Below are 23010 nucleotides of genomic sequence, written 5' to 3'. Positions count from 1 at the left end.
TTCATGAAAGCACCGACTGGCCACATGAAGTGTATGCTGTCTATTTCATGATCGGTTTGTAACACACGCACGCACACACACACACACACACGCACACACACACAAAAACCTGTCACTGACCATTACAAAAGATCAGGAACTTCAACAGCCTGATTTTAGCATAGCAATCTGTTCTGTGCACACAGGCAATACCCAATTAGGGTCCTCAGACAAAGCAACTTGTGAACTGTGAATGGCTTTGACAACAGTCACATCCTACCTGAACAACACGGTATGTGTCAAAGTGCAGAGATGGGAGAAGTGCTGTTGTGGATCTGAAAGGACACCGTGGCTCTCGAGTCATTTTCACATAGAGATCAACATGAGCATCTCCAGAGAAAAGCATTGTTGTTCTATGCTACAAATCTAAAAGTCGACTAAGACTCATTTAAACAAAAACAAAAATGCCTCCAGTGAGAGCTGTATCCAATAAATCCTATGATATGGGTTGTGGTAAAGATTCTGGCAATCATTTATGTTTTATTGCGGTAATCATGTCACACCCAAAAGCAATTAAATATGAGACACACATGTAATGTATTATCACCCAAGTATGTACACAAATCACCCAGAAAGGATCTTGGATTGACAGTAAAAGAGTCTGAAGCACATTCCTGCAAATCTTTGAGTCCAAATTTTAGGGAGCGAATTAGTCCGTCTGTGATTTTATCTGACCCCTTGACTTGACTTGATCCCCCCTCTGAACCAAATGAAAGCGAGCCCCTTCAATAACAAGTGGCCACTCCTGAGTACTTTTGAACTGATGTTTGTGTATTGAGATTAACTTTGTTGCTGCTGAAAAGGGGGACAGGAAGCATCATTTCTTATATACTGTAGATCTGAAGACTTATGCCTTCAATAAAAAATATAATGTATATTCTTTGACATTTGAGCCTAAAGAAAAAAAGTATACAACTATATAAGAATGTCTAAAATCAGATAATATTAAAGAGCACACCTGAATTCATTTTAATTTACATATCTGATCTTTTTTTCTATTCAAAAAAAGTTAGATATTTAATGTTTTCCTATGATGCAAAGGAAGTAGCAATGGATCATATGATACACATAGATAGACAGACACATAGATAGATAGATAGATTGATTGATATAAGGATATGTAAATTAAGATGTAGTTAGATGTGCTCTTAATTATTTTCTGGTTTGACATATTCCTACATAGTTGTATCATTTTTTCTTTAGGCTCAAATGTTTAAGAATATACACACACACACACACACACACACACACACAGGCACCACTCATTTCCATTATATACTCAAATTGGAGCATGACCCATGGCCACATAATCTATAGCTCAGTGGACACCCTTTTGATTTGTTTTTTTTCTTATCAATTCATTCCTGTTTTCATCGAGCAACAGACTGCGGCCGGTGCGCGCCTCTGCAACTCGTGGAGGAAATGGCAGTTTCCGACTGTCGCGCTTTGAAGGCTACAGGTCCATTATTGCTTCATCCATTCCAAAGCGGATAAATGTTTTCTCTGCCGATGTGTATTGCGCATGCAGATTCCATTAAAACCCCTCTTAGAAGGGAGCTGCCACCGCTCCCACCGCCCCAGGTGTGAGGCCTTCACACCTCCGCCGCGCTGCAGACGTCTGAAGTCGCAGCGCGGCCGCTGCAGTGCCAGCCGCCGCCGATGGCCTCCGCCCCCCCCCCCCCCCCCCCACCCCCCCCGTTCACACAACCGAGCAGCATCACCTTTGATCGCGCGGAGGATTTAAACCCCGGCGAGCGCACACAGGGTCTCAAACTCAAGCCAGTCCGCTGGAGAAGCGAACGTCGAAGATCATGTCTGCAGTTCATGGGAATATGCGCGTCGGGGATCTGAATCACTTCCAGATGTACCACGAAGGACCTCTGCAGATGAACGGCATGGTGAACCCAGGTCGGTGGGCAACATCCTCACTGCTCGACACCTCCTGTGCGCGCTGCTCAGAAGGACACAACTAGCAAGAGTTACATTACGTGTCCGTGCGTAATGGTGCCGGACTTGTGCATGTCCGGCACCATTACCCTTTCATGACTAAACAGATGATGTGTTTTCTTTTGCAGATTACGGAGCCACAGATGTGACCAACTTCTTCAACTCGGCGAGCTCTGTGTCCAGGGTGGATAAATGCGTGGCCATATTGACCCACAGGAGAAAGAGGACCAACTTTACGCAGCAGCAAATCGAGGTGCTGGAGAAAGTTTACTCGGACACCAAATACCCTGACATCTACCTGCGAGAGAGACTGGAGGCTCTGACCGGGCTACCGGAGTCCAGGATTCAGGTAATGTCCGATCTAAGTGCAAAGAAGGTTTGAGATGATGAATTCAGAGGGAAACGCTTTATATTTCGACATCTTCATAACCCAAGATTGTGGAAAAAAAGACTATGACCAAATGAGTTCAACTGTCTTTTCCTTTACAAATTCCAGGTGTGGTTTCAGAACAGACGGGCCAAGTCTCGTCGCCAAGTCGGCTCATCGGTGTCCATGAAGGTCGCCAACCCACCAGCAGCCGGGACCTTCGGCCAGATCCAGAGCAGGATGGGCCCGGAGGAGGGTAATTATCAGCCATGCGAAGCCTTTGCACAAAAACACCTTTACTCTCCCCCGTTTAAGTTAGTGAATGTGGTCGTTTTGTCACCAAACTATCTTGGTGAATTGGTGTCGAGTCACCCAAAGCTCACCCCGGTGCACCCTTCTGCGCTTCCAGTGTACGACAACAGCCGCGGCGCAGAGCCGCGCAGGAGAGGCGGCTTCGTCTTGGAGGAGGGGTTCAGGGCGCTGCACCGCAGCCCCGAGGAGCCCACCAAGCCCGGCGGCTACGACCACGCGTCCGGGTCCTGCCTCTTCGAGGAGGAGGCGACGCCCGAGCAGCTGCGGCGCCGCGAGCTGAGCGTGAACGTCCCGTGCTGCAACGTGCACCTGTATCCGGAGGAGGCCGAGCAGCAGCGCGCCAGGCTCGCCGACCACCAGGCTCCACAGGTGCTGGTGGAATACGACAACTTCCCACCGAACAAAACCATCGGGCCCGAGATGAAGGTCGTGATCCCGCCCCTCCCGAGCCACAGCAAGCACGGATGCCAGATCCAGTATCCGCAACAAGTGGCGGGGGGCGCGGGGGACAGGTTCAGGCACCTGACCCCGATCCGCGCCGCCGAGGCGCAGGACTTCACCGACTCGGACTCGGACTGGGAGACCGAGGCGATGGCTGGATTCAGTGGCTTCCTGTGATACAGCATGGGGGAATGAATAGACATGTTTCATAAGAGCTGATATTAAGAGAACTACATGTATCATAAGAGCTGATATTAAGAGAACTGCATGTATCATAAGAGCTGATATTAAGAGAACTACATGTATCATAAGAGCTGATATTAAGAGAACTGCATGTATCATAAGAGCTGATATTAAGAGAACTACATGTATCATAAGAGGCTGCATACAATTGTTTGTTTGCATTAAAAAAATGAAAATTTGTATTTATTGTAAAATAGTAATAAAATGTGATTGTAAAAAGAACAAAAACGACAATTGATATGTTTCATCTAATAAAGATTTTTTTTTTAAAAAGAGTAGAAGATCAAAATACTCATTTGCAATATTATGTTTAATATAAAAAGAAACATTTATATACAATTGCCCTGAGGCACTCTCATATACAACTTTACAAAACTGAAAAAGGAGATTCTCTAGGAAAAAACAGTTGACGTGAACTTCCGGGGTTACATCGGTGATGCAGGGGGGAGGGGTGGGGGTGGGGGGTTGCAGCAACAGCCATGCCAAATGTGGAAAATGCTAATATCATCTTAGGGAGTAAAAGGCATGAAAACCCCCAGAGTTCTCCTTTATAAAAATATCAAAATCTCTTTTCAGTGCACACAAAATTACAAAAGTCATTGCTGAGCACACAGCAGAAATGTTGACAACAGTCCTAATAATAATCAGAGATATTGTACAATTATCTACAATAAACAATTTTTATAAAACATTCTTTAGCCCTCCCCTGTGCTTACCATCAGTGGAGCAACAGAACACAACACATGTCAGGGGGGGAAACTTTTTAGAGATAGCAAAATATTGTTTCATAACCATACACACCTACTCAAAAATAAATAAATATGGACTATAAAAACTGTAAGAATCAATGTTTGGCACGTGAAACCAATAAATAACCGTGGAGGGTTTTGGAGAAGTGGATTTGTGGCAATGGATTGTTGAAAAGACTCTTTCAGATTTGTGTTCAATTCAGCGCACAAACATTTTCATACAATAAAATGTGTGTGTGTGTGTGTGTGTATGTTTGTGTGTGTGTGTGGGGGGGGGGGGGGGGGGGGCGCGGACACATCCTTCCTTTCTTCTGCAAAGCTTCAGGAACCTGGGCACCAGTCGTTTCGCCGGGGACATCCAAATCCAGATTGTGTAGGTGGTCCGCAAACACCCACGCAGGCTTTTTATTCAGTGACTGTTCAGGTGAAATCTTAAAAGACAGAATTAAAGGACCACACACACTCATTTGTTTTCTGTTTGTGTGTGTGTGTGTGTGTGTGTGTGTGTGTGTGTGTGTGTGTGTGTGCACCTGCATCATGCAGGTGATATCAGACTGCATTAGTGTTGTTGGCAGAAAACGCATGCAGGTTGCCCAGCTGACTAAGGCCACTCTGGATGTGTGCCACATGGATCTCCACGTTGTTCTGGAAGCAACTGGAATAAAAAAAAGACGCAGTGAGAGAAGTGACGATTAACAGTGAACCCGACTTACATTGAACCAGCAAAAGGAAATGTATCATTCCATTGTACAAAAAAACGGACCGTTCCATCCATTAGAACAGTGGTTCTCCGCTTCTTCGAGTCGCTACCAACCAGAATAATTAGGCTGGGGCGCTGAGCTGAAACCATCAACATATTTTGCTGCACGCCTTCCTCTGTTTTTTTTAGTGATACATTTAGATAATAATGCTTTTGGCCTCGTCATGCACTGTTGTCCGTTTGTCGGAAGGGTTGGGTTGCTGTTGGCAGTGGCACCGCGAGTGTGAGTTGCAGCTTCCGTCTGATCAAACGGGGAAGCTGAGATGTCAGATGTTTCACTGCAACGGCAGAATTCTTAACCTTATGATTCAACTGTGCTCAACTTTGACTGTTTTATGAGTGTTTTCTCAAAAAATGAAAATAAAAGGCAGCCAGGTTGAGAATCACTCAATAGAGGCTACAGCAGTGTAGCTAGAGAGTTGTTACCTGAGGTTGGACGGATCAATCGATGCCTTGATGTCATTGAGGGAGTCTGTTAGAGATTTGAACTCAAATGAATTCAGGTCTCCTCCATCTGCCAGACACTGAAACAAGCAGGAAGAATAAACAATGGGTATTCAAAATATGAGAGTGTAGCAAAGAATATTAACAGGTTCTGGAAAATAATTCACAGTTTTCCTCCTGAACACATTTCAACCTGAATGAAAACTCATCAAGCTTCTTCCTGTGTGATCCAGACACAGGAATGGGGTTATACTTCCTCTTACCTTGATCTGTAGGAGCAGAGCGGTGAGGCGGGAGATGAGGTGCGTGAGGCCAGGGTTCGTCACATTCTGCTGTCCTTCCTTGACGGAGTTGCCGAGCTGCACCATCTGCTGAGCCTCGTCTTCGCAACGCCGCCGCAGCTCCGTGGGATGGTCGGCTGGGAACAGGCCCTGATCCGGAGCAAGCTGGACACATGCACACATGGTCGATACACATCTTAAAACAAGACTCTGTGTTGTTGTTCTATTGACTGGTCAAACTGTATCTACTGACGTACCTCACAGCAAAACTGCTGAACTTCATGCAGCACCTTGTTGAGGTCTTTATTGAGCTGCTCCAGCTCCAAGACCGTGGTGGCATATCGCTTCTGGAACTCAAGGTCAATCGGCGTCGAGTACGACTTCTGAACACAAAAACACAAACATAGTTTAAGTGGCTTTGAAGCATGTATCTCAAAAACATTTAATATGTGTTATAGATTTAAAAACATATATATCCAACTGTACCAGCTTCTCTGCCTCTGTGTTCATTTCTTTCAAGTGCTTGATGTGCTCCTTCTTGATCATGAGGATTTTGGAAAGCCTTGTCTAATCGTGGAAAAAATAAGACAAAAGAATTTAATTGGAGCAAAGTGTTATGAAGTTTGAGGATGTCACCTTTAAGCTCCGCATTTTAACAGGATTTACCACTTGGACCAGGAACTTGACAGGAAATCCTCCCAGAGTGTCTCCCTCAGCACCGGGCAGTGTGTTCCTCCATGGCGACTGGTTGATAAGAGGGTCATTGTCCTGTTATTTAAAAAAGACAATTGAGTCATTCATCTTCATGAGCAATCTAGGAGAAGAGATTTGCATTTTTTCAAAAGACTTGCTTTGGATTTGCAGCATGATCATCATTTGATATACTAATATATAGTGTGGTGCCATGTCCTAGGTTGTTTAATGATCCAGTGTGTAGGATTTAGGGGAATCTTATCAGCACAAATTTTATTTAATTTTACCGCTAGGTGCCACTAAATCCTACACACTAGACTTTAAAACATATAGATGTAAATACCAGGAAATAAAAGATGAAATTGTGAACTATTGTCATATATATCTTTTGATCTTAAACCCAAATTAAAAAAAATTCAACAAAACAAAACAAAAAAAAGAATAGGCGTTTTGCCGTTTTGGAAGGTCCTGTATAAATGAGTTGTTGGTTCATATTACCATAAGGACAGGAGTTGTAGCAGATGGGTAGGGCCCTCTTGGTGGAGTCATGAGGTTTTGCATGTAGCGTGTTGTTCGGTGCTTCTGGGCAAAGGCTGAAATGGGCATCGTCTCATTGGGTTCATTGCTCTGGAAAAAAAAAAATCACCACAACAATGTATCATGGAATTCCTTTTGTGTAGCTCTTGTACAACTTAATATTTTGCCAATTTCTTTTTAATTTTTTAAAAAAATACTTAAGCTGTTATATCAGCTGTGTCATATATGATGTCATATATAACTATAGCTGTAATCTTACCAAGTCAACAGGCAACTCTTACCAGGACTTCATAGTCAGGCACAGTGTGCGTTCCCAGGCCCGTGCGGTCAAAGGTGACGCGATAGGTAGCTGCGCTGGTGTCCACTGCATCTATCTGGCCCGTGAACAAGCCGTCGTGGACACCTCGTAGTCGAGCTGGTGAAGGAAAAAATTTGCAGTGATTATTACCACCCGACATTTCACGATCCGTCCGTCAGTTGTAAATGAGGTGAAAGTGATGAGTCAAGATTTCAGGGATCTGACCGGTGACTTTGGTTCCTATGATGAGAGGCAAGGGGATTTCATCTGGAAGGTCTTTGCAGTTTGACACATCTGACAGTTTTCTTTGTTGCAGCAGGCGCATTTTCTGCCTCTTCTGCCTCAGCGCCGTTCGCTCCTCGGAAAAAAACGCAGACGAACACCTGGACGAGACAGAAGGACATGGTTCTGTGACACAATTTCTCTTTGCAGAGAAATGAATTGAGTTTCAAATCTTAAAACATCTGAGAGAGGGGGAAAGAGAGAGAAACTGGAGTGTAGAGGCATAAAGTGTGAATATCGCAGCATACCGTCGAGGTTTCCCCATCAATCTCCTAATTGTTCCCCACTCAACTCTCGTCAGCTTTCTTGTTTTCAGGTTGGGGAAAGACTCCTTGAGACACAGGCAGAATTCATTGTCCCCCTCAAATAGAGGTCTGGAAGAAAATATAAGAGTTAAAAACCTTTTTAGTGAGAAATTACAGCTCAGGAACAGATCATCTAAACGTTTACTAGGCTTCTGAAAGTCTAGGTAAATTGTCATTATATTATAACAATATTTAAGTTAAAATGACAGTCAAAGATATTAATAATTACTGTAATTTAAATTTAAACTGTAATTTGTCAATGGGGTTTTCATTGGTATGAATTTAACACTCCCTTTATATCGAGAAGATAAACTGTTCATTGTATCAGCTTTGAGTTTTGCTCTTGACACGGGGAACAAGCATAACTCCAGACCACTTCTGTACTGGCGGCCTTATTTAACATAAACACAACATAACATAACAATGTCTCCTCAATGTGAAAATGAGATTTTACCTGTCAATATTGGAATAGAACCACTCATAGATGCACCATTTGTGAGCTTTGGGTAGCTTGAGGAGATTTCTTAATCTCAGTCCTATTCTCTGGGATGCCTTTTTATCAGGTGTCACCACATTAGAAAACTTCTTTGAAGGAAAAACATAAAAAAAACAAAAAAAAAACAACAGTCATTCCATATGCAGGCACTGCTGTAGCTTTCTACAATAAAATGACAATGTACAAAACATAGAACACAGCATGTTAAGACATTTTAAAGTTTTTGGAAGTGCGATGGTTTTTTAAATGTTACAAGGCGAGGATATTAAAAGATAGCTCGTTGGCTGGATAGACAAAGAGAACTTACTTCTGTAGGCCATATAAGCTAGACATTACAGCTATGTACTATACCTAGAATAACAGAATTTCCCTTTTAAAACCCTGTGGCCGCACTGGCTTCAATATGATTAATAACTGAAGCAAGAATGTAATTAAAGGTCCAATATAACCAATCACTGTCCCTCTCTTATTTCTCTAGTGTAGGCTACACCAACTAGATATTTTGTTGCCTCCTTACATAAAATGTAATGCTGCAGCACAGGTAGACTCGTGCACTGTTTATAACTGGCATCAAGATGTGTGTGGGGTGATCTGATCACAAGTGGATGGCTCCAAGTACAGGTTTTCTGAGATCAGATCACTCAGACCACATTCCTGGTCACAATCCTACCACATGCATGCATGACAGGAGGAATGTGACGAATTGAGGAGGGATAAGTTGTGACTGATAGAAGCCAATCAGGAAGCGAACATGGGTAGCTGCATTAACTCTGGAGTAGTGTGGCCTGGTACAAACATAGCAAAAGTGATGCGTTATAAAACTAAAATGTATTTAGTGGGTGGACGCAGCCTCAGTAGCCTGGTCACCTCCACCTAACCAGGTCACCCAATGTTACAGTGACTGCCAACTGTCGACAGCAATCCTCAAAAGCAATGTAAGAGAGGGAAAGCATGACTCATAACCTCTTCAGTATGACTCACTGGCATGTGTGTGGGAGCGTTACCTGCGGCGTGGTGGTGACCCTCTGGCTCCTCCGCGGGGATCGCGAAGGGAGACGCTGCTGCGGCAGTTCATCTTCATCCCGAAACAAACGGCTCCTTTTTGAGCTCCGTGTGGGCTGAAGGGACAAATGTGGAAAGGTGTTTATGAAAAGAGCCGATACAGAGAGACTTGAAAGGCTGCCATGTGTCGGCTTTTAATGCGGAAGATGGCATATGTGGTAGGGAAAATGAAATTGAATATTAATAAGCAACAGCGATCGATCTGACCGTAATCAGTCAAGGGGGTGATTATTAACAACCGGCGACATTAAGTCCTTTCTGAAGACTGGTCTGGACTATGACGGTCTTAGCAGTTAAGACCAGTCTTAGAAATGACCAGTTGGTGCAACCTGCCCCTGTAGACAAACAAGAAGCAGACAATAAGAATAAAGAAAACTCACAAATATGCAAAAACAATGTTATTTGTAATTGGGAATAGGCACGGACGGTCAACTTCAAACTTCAAAGATTTGGGACATTTTCTGGCGAAGTGAAAATATCCACCTCAAGCAAACCACCATGCTATGTCGTTGTATAAGAAATTATACAATGTCAATAAAGGTTTTCAATTCAATTTAATCTGGGTTTACTGGTATGCCATTTTTACTACACCACCTCCTAATAGTGTGGGACATCTGTTTCCCGAACACTCCCAAACTGTGGCTGACATTCAGAAATAATGGAACACAAAAACACAGATCTGCACTAGAACAGGTAGATGTTTTTGTGGAATGCATATTCGTTCCTAATCCATGTTTCAACATCACACTTTGAGATACTTAATGAAGCAATAAATTCAAAGATTCAGCTGGAATAGACAATAATGAAGAAAAGACTTAACAGCAGTTGATAAGATCAGTGGACAGTGACCATATAATCAAAACCAACAACAGTTCATCCGTATCAAGATAGAGATAATTACTGTGTAACAGGCAATGCCATTCAATTGCTGTGAATGAGTGTTTGTGTTGTACTTAATTGCATTATACTAAAATACTTCTTTATTTAATGGTTTAAGCTTAGTATTCATATAAAGGATATAACAGAAGTTCATCTGTTGCTTCCTCTTTGCAAGTTTAAAACTGACAAACAAACATTACGTCTCTTACCGTATCCATTGTGAGGGAGACTTGCCGTCCCCTGGTGTTGTGAGCTCTTGGGAAGCTGTTCTTTTCATTCAGAGTGTTGGACAAACTACCCTCTGTATGGAAACAAATGGATTTGTTCAAAATATTGTCAGAACACCAGACAAAAGACCCACAAACTACGTAAGTTTCAAATAACATATCAAAAACTATTCTCAAATCACAGAGGATGCAAATACATGACCCACTTGCAAGTGAAACTGGAATAGATGCTTTTCTTGCAAGTCTTAACTAACAAATATGTATCTTTGCAGAAATAGGGACAAAACATCAATGGAAATAATCATATCATATTTATTTTCCACTGTATCCAGGATAGCAAAATGCTCAGGTAGTGTGGGTTGTTATTGTGAACTCATCATTATAGCAGGTCAGGAGTAGACACAGTGGTCTAACCCAATGAAAGACACATGATTCCTGACCACATTTAAAGAGGAAACCAGTAGCATATATCAGCCAAGGTAAAATCAAAGTAATCTCCATTGAAAAGGTTTGCTTTGACATATAAAGGGAATCACACCGCAGTTTCCAGTAGTTGTCAATGCGATTACACACGGTGCCAAGAAGAAAAGGAATAGGTAAGATACAGGAACACATACCTTTCAGACTGACAAGCGCCTCTGCCGAAGAGCCTTTAGAAAAACACACAAACTCAGGTGTCAGTTCACAACAGCTCAGTCATAAACCCTCACTTCATCAAGGGTCTAACGTCCAGGTGAAACTGTAGAAGAGGTGTTCGCTCAGCTGTAGGATCCTTTTGGAGGATGTAGTCTGTGGTGCAGCTGAACTGTGCTACATTATACAAAGAGGTGGATCTGACTATTGCTACTAAATACTGATTATCTGAATGAGGGGGACAAAATAATAGGAACACCTGTCAACACTATTACTATTATTCTTCTATGTATTGGTCTGCATTAGTTTGAGCTTGTTATTGATAATAAGCTAAGAACTGAGCATATTACAAAGTATTACAAAATGCTGTAAATGTTGTATTGGTCATGTCACGGTGGTGAGAGAGGTCATTTGGTTGTTTCAATCTGCTGCGATTAGTTTATTTCGACTAACAGAGAAGAAGAAAGTTACAATGCCCGGGTCCACGAGAGCTGTGCATTAAAGTGCACACCGACGGCCGACAGCTGGGTTAGCCCAGGTGGGATGGAGTGAATGCTAGCGCGGGCGGTCAGGCCTTCGCCCCGCGGCTTGAGCTGTCAAGCCCGGGGTGTCACATCAGCTGGCCGGCCACATCGCGTCGGAGAGACGAGCCGATCGAGCTCACGTTACACCAGGTTACGGACCCCGAGAATATACCCTGCAACACCGACCAACAGGACCAGTTCGGCGGTGTAGCCGGACAGAATGACTCGCCCCCCCCGTCAGCAGCTTGTCAAAATGAAACGCAGCGCGTTGCCATGTAACCTCCGTCCAACACACGTAGGGTGTCGCGGTGGACCGAGGCGCCGCACACGGAGGAGCAGCTAGCTCGTAGCTAGCGTGTGTACTATGTCAACAACGGCGCCGCAGCAGCGCCTTTGTTATTACTGCGTGCGACGTGGGGGCTAGCGGGCGTTAGCTCGTGGCTAAGCTAACGTTATTTGTTTACCCGGTCGGGCCAAAGTAACTTGCTCAACTCCTACATTAGCCACGGTTAGCCGCTCGTGCTAACGGCTGCTAGCCGCCTGGACAGACCGGTGCCTCTTTGAGCGTCTAAAAAAAGAATGACTTTACGAACTCTGGCCGAAGCTTCCGATATTAATCATGTGCACAACGACGGTGGCTCGTCGCCAGGTGTGCGTTTTATCTGCGCGGGGCCGTTTTGTGTTTACGCTGGAAAACTCCTCGAATTCGGTGTTGTTACTCACTCTCGTCTAACAGCTGGTCCATCTCCGCCATCTTGAATTAGCCGCGCCGCTTTTTCAAAGACCTTGTCAAAATGCATTCTGGGTCGGGACGCTGTCTGGAGGGCGATTCGAGAAATAAAAATCAAATAAATCGTCGGATTCACGGACCCGCACCGTTATATATTCACACACTGTCTTATTCGTTTCATACAAATTCAACTTTCAGTGTAAAATATTAAGGGGAATGCTTAGAAACAGCTTCATATAAAAGCTGGACTGAAAATGAAACAAAGCAGCAGCCCTGCTTTGTTTCATTCACTAACCCTAATACATATCATTTTGCTTTAATGTTGAAAAGGAAAGTATTAATGTTATATTCAAGTTTAAATATTTGACTCTGGCTTTTACTTATAACCACAGATAACATACGCATTATATATATATATATATATATATATATATATATATATATACATATATATGTATGCTTTCAGGAAACCTCATCTAGTCAATTATGTTTGTATATCTTTGTGTGAATCTACTCAGGAGGGATTCTAATGGTTTACTATAAAGGTAGGAAAACCAGCTGACATCCTCAAAGTCCCAAGTTTCATGAAATACATTTTCCAATCCGACCCTGACCTTTGCCCTGCCCAACGCAGAAAGAAAAGAACAAGCCCTCGGTGAAATATATCTTGCCTTTCCCCAGCCAAAATCAAATCCAAAATTTAAAACGGGATCCGGCAAGAAAAAACGATTAGCAAACGCAAAATTTTCTTTCAAATGTTTTATTATGTTCGATAAGCAAGAAAAACACTGAGAAAAAGTGTAACACAGACGAATGGCAGTATCGCAGAATACTTTGCATAAACATGAACTACACTGTTTGTCATTTTTTACCCATAACTTTCAGCAAGGAAGACAGCTTGAGAGACAAACAAAGCACGTATTTACAGGTCAAACCTTGTACAGTTTCTTTGAACCTAACAGTCTACAAGATGTTCATCTTAGGAGCTACTATACTGGGGAACCTTTGCAACATATAAACATGGGTTTATGTGTCTGCAGACTGGTCGTTCACAACTCAGAACTATTCATTTTGCAGTGCTACGCCTACAGTTTTAAAAGAATGAAGAAATTAGACCCTTCTCAAATGAAACATTATCGTATGAGAAAGAAAACTAACATTTCTGATGTTCATCTCTAAACCAAAACCTTTTTTATGTGGTATGAACCATGCTTCATCTAGTGTATTGAGCTAAGATCTGCAGTCTTATGCGTCAGAATTAGGTATTTAAGTACCTAATGTAAAACTGAGAAAGGCTGCCAGCTAGTAAACCTGATGAAAAAGCAATAAAGTGACTTAAAATTTCCAATGACCATTGTAAAGGGTGTTGTAGCATCAGTCCTTTGACGAACATCTTCTGTTGCAGAAAGTGAAGCCCAGGCGTTTGGAGGCAGCAGTGGTCTTTGTTTTTACTGAAGGACGTTTCGGACACAGCTTCTCTCACCACAGGGACGTCTGGTAGTTAAACTTGATCTTCAGGAGATACTTCATATTTACCTGAGCCACGTCATACACAATGTACCTGGAGGAGCAGCGGTTAAAGAAAACAAGAGACTGTACAGGTAATACGATCAACACAGTTGGACATTTCACACAAATCACAGACATTAAAATAGCAGATCTAGGGATCTAGGCCCAAAGAAATCTGGTTAGGACAAGATTAGAAAATTAAAATCAACATTTGTTTGAAGATATATATATATTTTTTTAAATGGCATTTGGTTAGAAAAGAAGACTTCTCACTGTGGACAAAGTTTTTATTATAAGTTCTAAAATAATCAATTGTATGGCAAAGGAGGAAAGATGTAGAGCCACGTGGCAAAATTAATTTCCAAATCATGAACCAGAAAATAAATATCAAAGGATACTCGTTGTACAGTAGACTTGTGTCATCAATGTTAGTGTTGGCTCCTTTTCCCAGAGGCACTTGCACTCCGTCCAAAGTGACCTCAGCACTGGGATCAGGAGCAGTTCTCCCCACACCTGGAAAATAAAAAGAAATGTTGGCACAAAGGTCTGAAGCAGAACACAAACGAAACATGTACATCTGATTAAGAATAGGCACTTAGTGACCAACGGGCTAGTCAATAAGAGTACATTATACACACATTATTACTAGCAGATAGTCAGCATATTACACGTTCAAAAACAAACAAATTAATCTGTTAAATTTTTATCATAGCATTTTTTCCTTTTTTTTATTCAACGTGTCCATGTGTGAATATTTTATATGAATGGACCACGTTACTTTCAAAAGTATATTTAGTTTCATTATTATTCACATTATTTCAGCAAGGTGCTATCATATCAATTTGCGTTTTATATACTTTGGTGTATAGATACATTTTCCATCATTGTTTTATTAATTAATTAATACAATTATTCACCATTAAAACAATTATTTTCACAACAATTAAGGCCGTCAGACTCTCACCTTTAACACTGTGTTTGCCCTTCGGTAATTTTGTAATGTGGGAGGCCTTCTTCAGTTCATGCCTGGAGTGAAAAAAGAAAGACTGATGAATTTACATCCTTTTCACAGACATATTCAATGAGACACACTAGAAAAAGCTAATATTATAGATATTTTTTGAAGAACTTGCACTGTTACTCACATGTTGCCAAGGGCAACCTCAGCCAGCAGTAAGAGACCTACAGAGTCTGACTGGGAAGTGTGACAGTAGTTTGCACTCTTGGACACCATGTCGGCAAAGTACACACCTTTGCCGAACATGTAACCAGTCTAGAGGGAAAGAGGCAAAAAGAGCAGAGTAAGACATGAGCAAAACAATTTAAAACATCACAAAACTCCGTGGAGGTATTGATTTGTTATAAAAAACAAACGCAACGCACCACTGGGGCCTCTGGAGGGGCAATACGAAGACCCTGAGACAAGATACCAGCGTAGTTGGTGGTGCGCGAACCGTGCCACAGGAGCTGGCGGTTGTGTAGCTCCTCGAAGGGACGGTACCGCTGGCGCTCGCCCTCACGAACAATTTTGAAGATCTAAAAGAAGATAAGATAGTTTAGGACTTCAGATTCCCATCGTGACATTCAAATAGAGTGTTTGTCTTCCTGAGACTCTTTTCCCCCAAATATTGACTTACTTCTTGCACTTCCAGTGTGTAAGTGTTGTGTGTAGCAGCGTGGGTGTTCTTCACATATTGCGTAATGATCTCAGCCTCCTTTGTGCTCTTGTCAACAACCTGTGAAATAAACGTATGACATACTGTAGTCTTGCCATTCATGATCTCTTTCTACAGATTCTCAGAAGAGAAAGGTGAAAGGATAAAACGTGGGGTTACACCGCTCACCTCAATCTTGGTTCTGAGTTTCTCATAGTTGATGTCGATGGGATCATTCTCATTATCCTGGGCCCCTCCTCTGAGCAGACTGTATGCCACTTCAATATCCAACAGGTTGTCCAACATCTGTACTTTAGCCTGAACAGAGATTTGTGCAGATGTATTCATCTTTCTACTGTTTAAATTCTGCAACAGTAGAGTGGCTCAACAGTAAGATAAGAGCACAAGAGAAGATTGTACAGGATGTGAGACCTTACCTGAATGTAGTCCAGGTTGTTGAGCAGTGGAGGTTTCTTCATGCCAAAGTCGTGAGGTATCAGGGTGTAAAAGCGATTAGAGAGATCCAGTACCTGCGCCTCTGACAGACAATCCGACACAGCCTGTAATGAAAAAGGAATAATATTCTTTATGTTACAATTGATATAAATAGCAGAGATATTGTCCATTGACTGTGCACAGAGGAGATAATTAGTCACAAGACTCTTTTTGAAGTACCGACCTGCTGTACTTCAGTGAGCAGAGCATAGGCACTCTGGATCTGCCTCTTACTCAGCTTTCCAAGGGGCATCTTCTGGAGGTCAATCTGAAGACAGGCAAGGAGATACAAGACATACGTATATGACAAACTGCGTCAGCATGAACACTACTCTTAGTTAAAAATATTTATTTAGGTGCTGATACCAAAAACTTATTTTTTAAAAGAATGTGTTTTATAGCGATGGAGATGTTGAGTCTTCTTATATTTACTGTTAACAACCGGTTTAATGTGGTTTCTCTCTCTCACATTAAAATGTCTTACCTCAAACTCCACCATGGCCTTCTTCATGCTCTCCACATCAAAGATCATCTTGATCAGCTCCTGCACAGGTTTGGCCAGCTTGGACTTGGTGCCCGCGCTGGCTGTCAGCCTCTTCACTGCCTCCTCATCCTGCATAGTGACATGAAAAATTACATTAACCCTAACAAATAAAAGCCACTGTGGTGTAGGTGCTCTCTAGTTTGTGCATACCTGTCCATAGTCAATCTCCAGCGGGTAGAACTTATTGGGATATTTGGTGAAGTTGGAGGAGCCCCAGTCGTTGCCCGTCTTCTCCTTGTACACAGCCAGGAAGTTGTCCATGGCAGAGTTCTTGTCGTGAAACTTGTCCAGCTTGTTGCCTCCGATGGTGGTGCCCACGCGACCCCACGACCTGAACACCCAGTACCTGCACGTGGATGGCAGAAGAGCAGTGAAAGAGAGAGTTAGTCTTGTGATAAAAATGAGCCTTCATTGCAGCGAGCAGGTTTAAGTACCACAAAAAGTTTGAAATCTTATAACAAATCAGGTTCTGATTGCTTCTCTTTCAGACCTGAATGTTCCTTCCAGTAGCCTCTGAATTATGACAAAAGAAGTGACATTACCTTTTCTGTACATCATCCTCCAGCAGCTGCAGTTTATAGTAGGAATTAGTTCCTCTGACAATATCCACGAGACCCAGCGTGGCACTGTACATCTTCCCATTCTGCTCCAGGACATGAGCGCTGTTCTCAAGACCTAGAATAATCAAATTCACTGGTCAATTTTTTTCTTTTCTTTTACAGGACAGAGACAATGTGTTCAATGCAGGGCACTCATGATTACCTGAATCTGGATCCACAGCAGCTCCTCCTTTAACTGTGAGTTTCATCTTCTTGGCTTTGCTGCTCCCTGTAACAGCGTAGACGCAAGATTAAAAGATAGAGTCTGGATGAGGTAACCCTCTAAATCAAGACCTGACATTTAGATAAGCAAGCATTAGCACATTAATTAAACAGGATTTTCCTAACTTTTGACCCACAGCACGGAAAATCCTTTACCTCCCTCCTCCTTCACTCTCCCCATGCTCTTGGTGGCCAGCTCTCCAGACTTGGACGCCACGGAGGGAGCCTGGGCCTCGACTTTGACCTCTGCGCCCCATGGCGAGATGGCATGCAGGGAGACCAGTTCCTGGAGAGCTTTACCCGACGACGTGACATCCGTGAGGAAATCCTCGGAGACCACGCGCACGCCAGCGTCCCTCGCCTCCTCCATTTTCTTGGTCATCTTCTCCACCTCCTCTGTACAAGCACAAGGACAAAGAACGTGTCAGAAGCCAAAGATGTTAAATTATACATTTTCTTTCGGTGTGAATAAGTAATTGCACATGAAAATTCTCCCGTTATTGAATCGTTACTCACTCTTGGTGCTGATGCAGAGAGAGGCCTTACTGGCTGTGCTGCTAATCTTTCCACCCAACTCCTCAACCGCAGCCTTCAGATCGTCCTTGTTCTTGGTCAGCTTACCCACAGTGAACAGTTTCATACCCGTCAGAGGTTTGTCTGTGGGACCAAAAAAAGAATAACCAAAGTCATTTTTGATATATATTATTATTTGATATATCAAAGTTAGAAGAAAGTATAGTGCCCATTCAGTGCCTCAAAGGAATCAAAGCATAAGCCGAACATACAGAGAAATGTGAATAGATTTTAATGAATATTTTGAATGAATCAGTTTCTCTTCTCACCTGAAGGTGCTCCTTCTGGCAGCCTCTCGGTCGGGGCGCTGGATGCGCTCGCCAGGGGTTTGGCTTTGGCAGCTGTCGGGTTTTGGTTGGAAGCGTCCTTGGGGTAAACCCTGTCCTGTCGCTTGAACTTGAACTTTTTCAGGAAGGCAACCTCATTGAATTCCTGAAACAACGAGCCAGGAGACTAAATTAGTTGAAAAAGTAGCTGAATATAATTGGAATACAGAGCTTTTTCTTCATTATTGTATAGATAACCTCCCTTTATCAGCACACTGACTAAAAAGCTAAAAGTATACCCCCTTCCTGAATGCTGCTGCTGGGCTATGACTAGCGATTTAGGAGGTGACCTACCTTGGGGGTGACCCAGTCCTTGCGTACAGGTGTTGCCGTTTTGAACACACACTTTGTCCAAGCTGAAATGTCCCCTGTACAGTAATAAGCGTCACCCTTGAACACCAGCTGGCCCTTGCACTCCTTACAGGCCTCAAGGGCACCGAAGGTCATTCCGTCGGCCAGGCAGTCGACCACCTGTTGATTAAACAACTCTCATCATACAACACAATAACTGCATTCTAACTGTTTTTGGCATATTAAGGACTCAATAGTGTTAAATGTACAACAAAAGCAAAGGAGAATGAATAATGTGAGTCTGTCTTGCACTAAATTATGAAATAAAAAGATATAAATATGTGATCTCCGATCTGAAAGATGTGTATTTGGATGCTTTCACCACCAGTGGTTATTTCATCCTATCTGGATCTTTTAACATATAGAGAAAAATGACAGAGTTGAGGTTCTCTTACGTTGGACTCTCCGGAGGGAACCTCCTGGCCGTTTGCGATTAGCAGCTCCTTCATGTCGTTAATGGAACAAAACTTCCTCAGCTTGTCCTTGATTCCCCAGATCAGCTGGCTTTGGTTCTGTGGACGCACACGAACACCACATACAGACACGTACCAACATGTTAGGTACATCATCGCCAAAAATGTATTGTGATGTGGTCATTCCACAATATAAAAAGAAAAAAAGGACATCTATATATTTAAAGGTACCTTCAACTGCTCCTCCAGCTTTTTCTTCTCATCCTCTTCTTCCTTCTTCTGTTTCTTTGACACTCCGTCCACCTCATCAGTTTTACGCTTTCTGCAAGGACAAACAATAGTTTTATGTTCAGCATGGACAAGACAAAAAAACAAATAAAAAAACTACTTCCAAATGAACTTCCTAAATGAGGTCAAAAAGGACACTGGCCCGACAGTCACGATTGGAAATAAACAAGCCTGAATCCGACACCTTCATTCATTAAGCGGATTCATTTGGGCCCCATCAGTTAATGGACACACACAAACACAAGCTGGTACACGTCTCCTGAGTCCCAGTTGACAAGGCTGATATCATCCACTCTGCCCTGACAGGAAAAAAGTGTCCGCCTCCCATTAGACCAGTCACACAGCAGCGTTCACACTTTAGTTAATGATGCCGGGCCCGGTCAGAAAACACAACCAACATCGTTTATCTGACAACAAGAGAGATCATGAGGGAGGAAAGGGATTCTATAAACAGTAGTGTCTTCCAGCTTTACTCAAACATATGAGTTCATGAGATGTGATGGCAGACCCCTGCAGTTGGAAGATGGAGTCCTTGGTTTTCTTGAGCAGTGACACTAAACATTGGTGAGTGATTTTACAGCTTTCGTCACCACTCTGACCCGCTTGACTTCCAACTTGAATCTTATTTCTCTCTTTAGGACAACTATGGAAGAAACAAGCGCATCCTTGACGCTCTACACTTTTCAGCAAATTCAAAACCCATCCCATCCGTCTTCCCCTTTCCAGAGCTCTTCAACAGCTTCTGCCTCCTCATCCTCGTCGCCTCCTTCACCTCCGCCTGCCGACTCAGTGATTTCCCATAATGCCGCGTACATGGACGCGGAGCTCGCCATTGCCTCTCTCTCCACATTCGGTAATTTACTGGTCTGTGTCGCAGTGGGCCTCAACCACAAGCTACGCACCGTCACCGACTACTTCCTGGTCTCGCTCGCAGTTGCTGACATCTGCGTGGTCGATCCTGTCGCCTGCAAATTCTGCTGTCAACCTGTTCCTGTACGCATACACAATGACGGCTCTCAGGGGCACCTTTACAGAGATATACCTGCGCTGCAGAACAGCGGGAGAGAGAGAGGCTACGAATAAGGCTGGTGGTGGTGGTGGTGATGATGGAGAGGATGTAGCTGCCCAACACGTACACGACACCTGACCTTTGTGATCCCAAACACCGTCCACACTGAAAAAGCAAAGTGCAAAGATTCTTTCTGTTTGATTTTGCTCACCCTTCAGACTTGACAGCAGGAAGCCTTTTCTTCAGCTCTTCCTTGTCTTCAGCCCGTAGTGCGTTGAAGCCCTTCAGCTGGGCAGCACTGTATTCAGGTTTGAAGGCCAGCTCCTCCCTGCCACCGACGAAACACGCCGTGTGGTACCAGCGGTCGATCAGCCCGAGCTGGGGCTTCTCTGGGTCCACAGTCTTCTTGGACACGCGAATCTGATCCTGAAGGAGAGGCCGGAGGATCGGAGGAGTTAGGAAGGCACATCCAACTTATAAGGCTGTACTAATAATGTTTACATCACAACGATTAAAATGATAGTTTTTGTTCTATTCAAAAAGACGTGGCTGTTAACCTTTTCTATTTTCTGCTCACAGCCCTTGCATGTACTGCGGTTCGACTTGGCGTATTCCACCGCAAAGTCGTTGAGCGTCTTCTCCCCTTTAGCTCCACTCTTCGGCTCCCCTTTTCCTACGAGAGGAGGGTTTTTCAGATCTCACTTTACAAGTCATCCAGTGTAATCAAATGAAAAACTATATATGTATGTATGTGGTTAAAAATATTAATTTAGGAGTATAGAAGTCCACAAAATGTCCTTAAGTCGAGTACCGACCTCCCGCGGCTCCGCCGGTTTCTATGGCCTTCTTCACCTTCTCCTGGTCTTCCCAGCGGAGGGCAGAGTACCCATCGATGTCCGTGGGGGACTGGGCTGCGGCTCGCTGCCAGAAGCAAGAGAAGTGGTGCCAGTGGGGGACCTTCCCATCAAACATGGGCGACTGCAGGGCAGAGAAAACAAACAAGAAAACAGGGGGTTTCATTCATACAGTGTGCAAAGGGTCAGACATGAAAGTGAGCCGATCCTGCCGCTGGACGGCGGCTCACGAGAAAAGATCTTTGTGACATTTTGTTTGAACTTTCCTGGACTTGTGAGGTAGTGTCTTTGTCGTTGTTTTTATGATGAATCAATGTTACCAAACAGATTTAAGTATATATACATTTGTGACAATGTTATACTGAAAGATGGTCCAAAATTATGACTATATTGTATCTAGTGTAGAACCTTATTAGAGGAGAAAATTACCATTGAGTCCAACCTCTCAAAACAACAATGATGTTGCTGGGGAGGAATGGCTTTTTTTCGATCGTCATGTGATTTAGAGACTGAAGACTACTTTTCTTTATGCTCACTATCTAAAGTAAGGGCTATATTTCACTTCATCTCTTGGGGAGACAAACAAAATAAATAAAGATTTGCAGAGATTAGGAGGTGACGGGGAAAGACAAAAGGTGATATAATGTCATTTGTAAGAGATTATTATCCTTGAGTGACGAATGTTTCTCATACCTCAACACTGGTATGACAATGGACCCTGCACATTCTCAAAAGTACCAGACAGGAAACACATGTACTTTGATTTACTCTCACAGAGAGCACATCGATTCTCTATAATCTGCACACAAATGAAATAACCACAGTGAGTAAAACTGAGGCTGAAGGGAAGTGATTGGTAGTGTGTGGACGTGCTCCACGGGACACGAACAAGGAGGCTGCGGACTTATTGAATCTTTTACAGATTCACATCGTCGCTGTAGGGTTGTGCTGCTGCTTCTTCATCTTCTTCTTCTTCTTCTTCGTCCGAGGCGGATGCACAACACATTGCAGACGAAGATGCAACACTGGGATGCGAGGCTCGGCGGCTCTTTGTGAACACAACTCAACAGACAATGTCTGTCAGCCATTTAAACGCCGACGAGGGCCTCATCATCACCCCCCACCCCCCCCGGACCGGAGCCTCGCCACACCACACTGCCTCGTCCCCCTGCTAACGGAGCGAGTCGTCACTGTGTGATAATAAAACACACACACACACACACGGTGCAGCTCCGCGGCAGCGGCGGAGCATCTTCCCCCCGCGGCCGCGGCGGCGACGCTTACCTGCACCATGATGGCCATGCGCAGCGAGTCCTTCGCGATGTTCTCCTTGCATTTCTTGCACGACGCTCGGCCGCTCTTGGCGTACTCCGCCTTGTACAGCTTGTCCTCCTGGGAATCGGCCATGGCTCTTCGGGTGCTGCAGGCGAGGACGCGGACGCGGACGACGGGCCGCTGAGTGCGAGCGAGGCGAACTTTCCCCGGGACGACGAGGGGGCCACAGCAGGAAGCGGCGCGCGCGGCGGAGAGAGGCGAAGCCCGCGTGTGTCCTTGCGCGCCGCGAGGGAGGAGCTCTCACTCCGTCGGGTTTTCCCGGCACCAACACAGCAGCTCTTTTTTTTTTTTTTTTTTTACATTTTAACCAGGGCCGTGACTAACGATACTTTTCATTGTCGCTTGATCTGTCGATTATTTACTCGATCAATCGATTATTTGTTTGGTCCATGTAATGTCATAAAATAAGGGGGAAAATGACGATCGTGTTTCCCAAAACCTCAAGATGTGTCGTCAACACACAAGAGATATTGTGTTTACTCTCGTAGAGGAGCAAAGAAACCTGAAGCTGAAATCAGACAATTTTGATTTTTTTTTTATGTCATTAAAAACTACTTGAACCGATTAATCTATTATCTAAATATTTCC

General features: G+C 43.6%; 3 protein-coding genes and 1 long non-coding RNA gene across 8 annotated transcripts; 2 read left to right on the top strand and 2 right to left on the bottom strand.

The window, feature by feature from the left end:
• The first annotated feature begins 1749 nt into the window (after nucleotides 1-1749).
• Nucleotides 1750-3483, top strand: mixl1 (Mix paired-like homeobox). 2 transcript variants are annotated; one of them, XM_035617864.2, is made up of 4 exons: nucleotides 1750-1947; nucleotides 2115-2335; nucleotides 2483-2609; nucleotides 2763-3483. In XM_035617864.2, the coding sequence occupies exons 1-4, from the start codon at nucleotides 1851-1853 to the stop codon at nucleotides 3281-3283; spliced, it is 966 nt and encodes a 321-aa protein (XP_035473757.1). In that variant the 5' UTR covers nucleotides 1750-1850; the 3' UTR covers nucleotides 3284-3483. The 2 variants fall into 2 exon arrangements, with proteins under 2 accessions (XP_035473757.1, XP_035473756.1); XM_035617863.2 differs by having other exon boundaries at nucleotides 2483-3483.
• Nucleotides 3484-3641: 158 nt separating this feature from the next.
• On the bottom strand, nucleotides 3642-12347 carry lin9 (lin-9 DREAM MuvB core complex component). Of its 4 annotated transcripts, XM_035616997.2 has the most exons (16): nucleotides 12243-12347; nucleotides 10980-11012; nucleotides 10345-10436; nucleotides 9199-9312; nucleotides 8153-8283; nucleotides 7642-7767; nucleotides 7337-7494; nucleotides 7095-7228; nucleotides 6775-6903; nucleotides 6250-6351; nucleotides 6070-6150; nucleotides 5841-5966; nucleotides 5566-5748; nucleotides 5285-5382; nucleotides 4629-4753; nucleotides 3642-4529 (listed from the first exon to the last, which is right to left on the bottom strand). In XM_035616997.2, exons 1-15 carry the CDS (start codon nucleotides 12271-12273, stop codon nucleotides 4648-4650), a joined length of 1644 nt encoding a protein of 547 aa, XP_035472890.1. In that variant the 5' UTR covers nucleotides 12274-12347; the 3' UTR covers nucleotides 3642-4529; nucleotides 4629-4647. The 4 variants fall into 4 exon arrangements, with proteins under 4 accessions (XP_035472890.1, XP_035472889.1, XP_035472891.1 ...); XM_035616996.2 differs by having other exon boundaries at nucleotides 3642-4753; XM_035616998.2 differs by having other exon boundaries at nucleotides 3642-4753; nucleotides 8153-8280.
• Nucleotides 12348-12993: 646 nt separating this feature from the next.
• parp1 (poly (ADP-ribose) polymerase 1) lies at nucleotides 12994-22631 on the bottom strand. Its single transcript, XM_035616990.2, has 23 exons — nucleotides 22372-22631; nucleotides 21049-21211; nucleotides 20791-20906; nucleotides 20445-20659; nucleotides 19168-19258; nucleotides 18919-19035; nucleotides 18467-18643; nucleotides 18116-18278; nucleotides 17790-17930; nucleotides 17430-17669; nucleotides 17215-17280; nucleotides 16995-17127; nucleotides 16603-16798; nucleotides 16393-16521; nucleotides 16093-16176; nucleotides 15851-15973; nucleotides 15603-15731; nucleotides 15396-15494; nucleotides 15142-15294; nucleotides 14904-15031; nucleotides 14723-14784; nucleotides 14157-14271; nucleotides 12994-13810 (listed from the first exon to the last, which is right to left on the bottom strand). Exons 1-23 carry the CDS (start codon nucleotides 22492-22494, stop codon nucleotides 13729-13731), a joined length of 3045 nt encoding a protein of 1014 aa, XP_035472883.1. The 5' UTR covers nucleotides 22495-22631; the 3' UTR covers nucleotides 12994-13728.
• On the top strand, nucleotides 13713-17796 carry LOC118289865. The gene is made up of 3 exons (XR_004786263.1): nucleotides 13713-13850; nucleotides 17175-17325; nucleotides 17413-17796. It is a non-coding gene; the product is annotated as an uncharacterized LOC118289865 (long non-coding RNA).
• Nucleotides 22632-23010: the final 379 nt, after the last annotated feature.

Source organism: Scophthalmus maximus, chromosome 18 (assembly GCF_022379125.1).
Source record: "Scophthalmus maximus strain ysfricsl-2021 chromosome 18, ASM2237912v1, whole genome shotgun sequence".
In the NCBI taxonomy this organism is placed as follows: domain Eukaryota; kingdom Metazoa; phylum Chordata; class Actinopteri; order Pleuronectiformes; family Scophthalmidae; genus Scophthalmus; species Scophthalmus maximus.
Note: the sequence above shows the minus strand (reverse complement) of the source record. Positions and strands in the feature narration are given on the sequence as shown.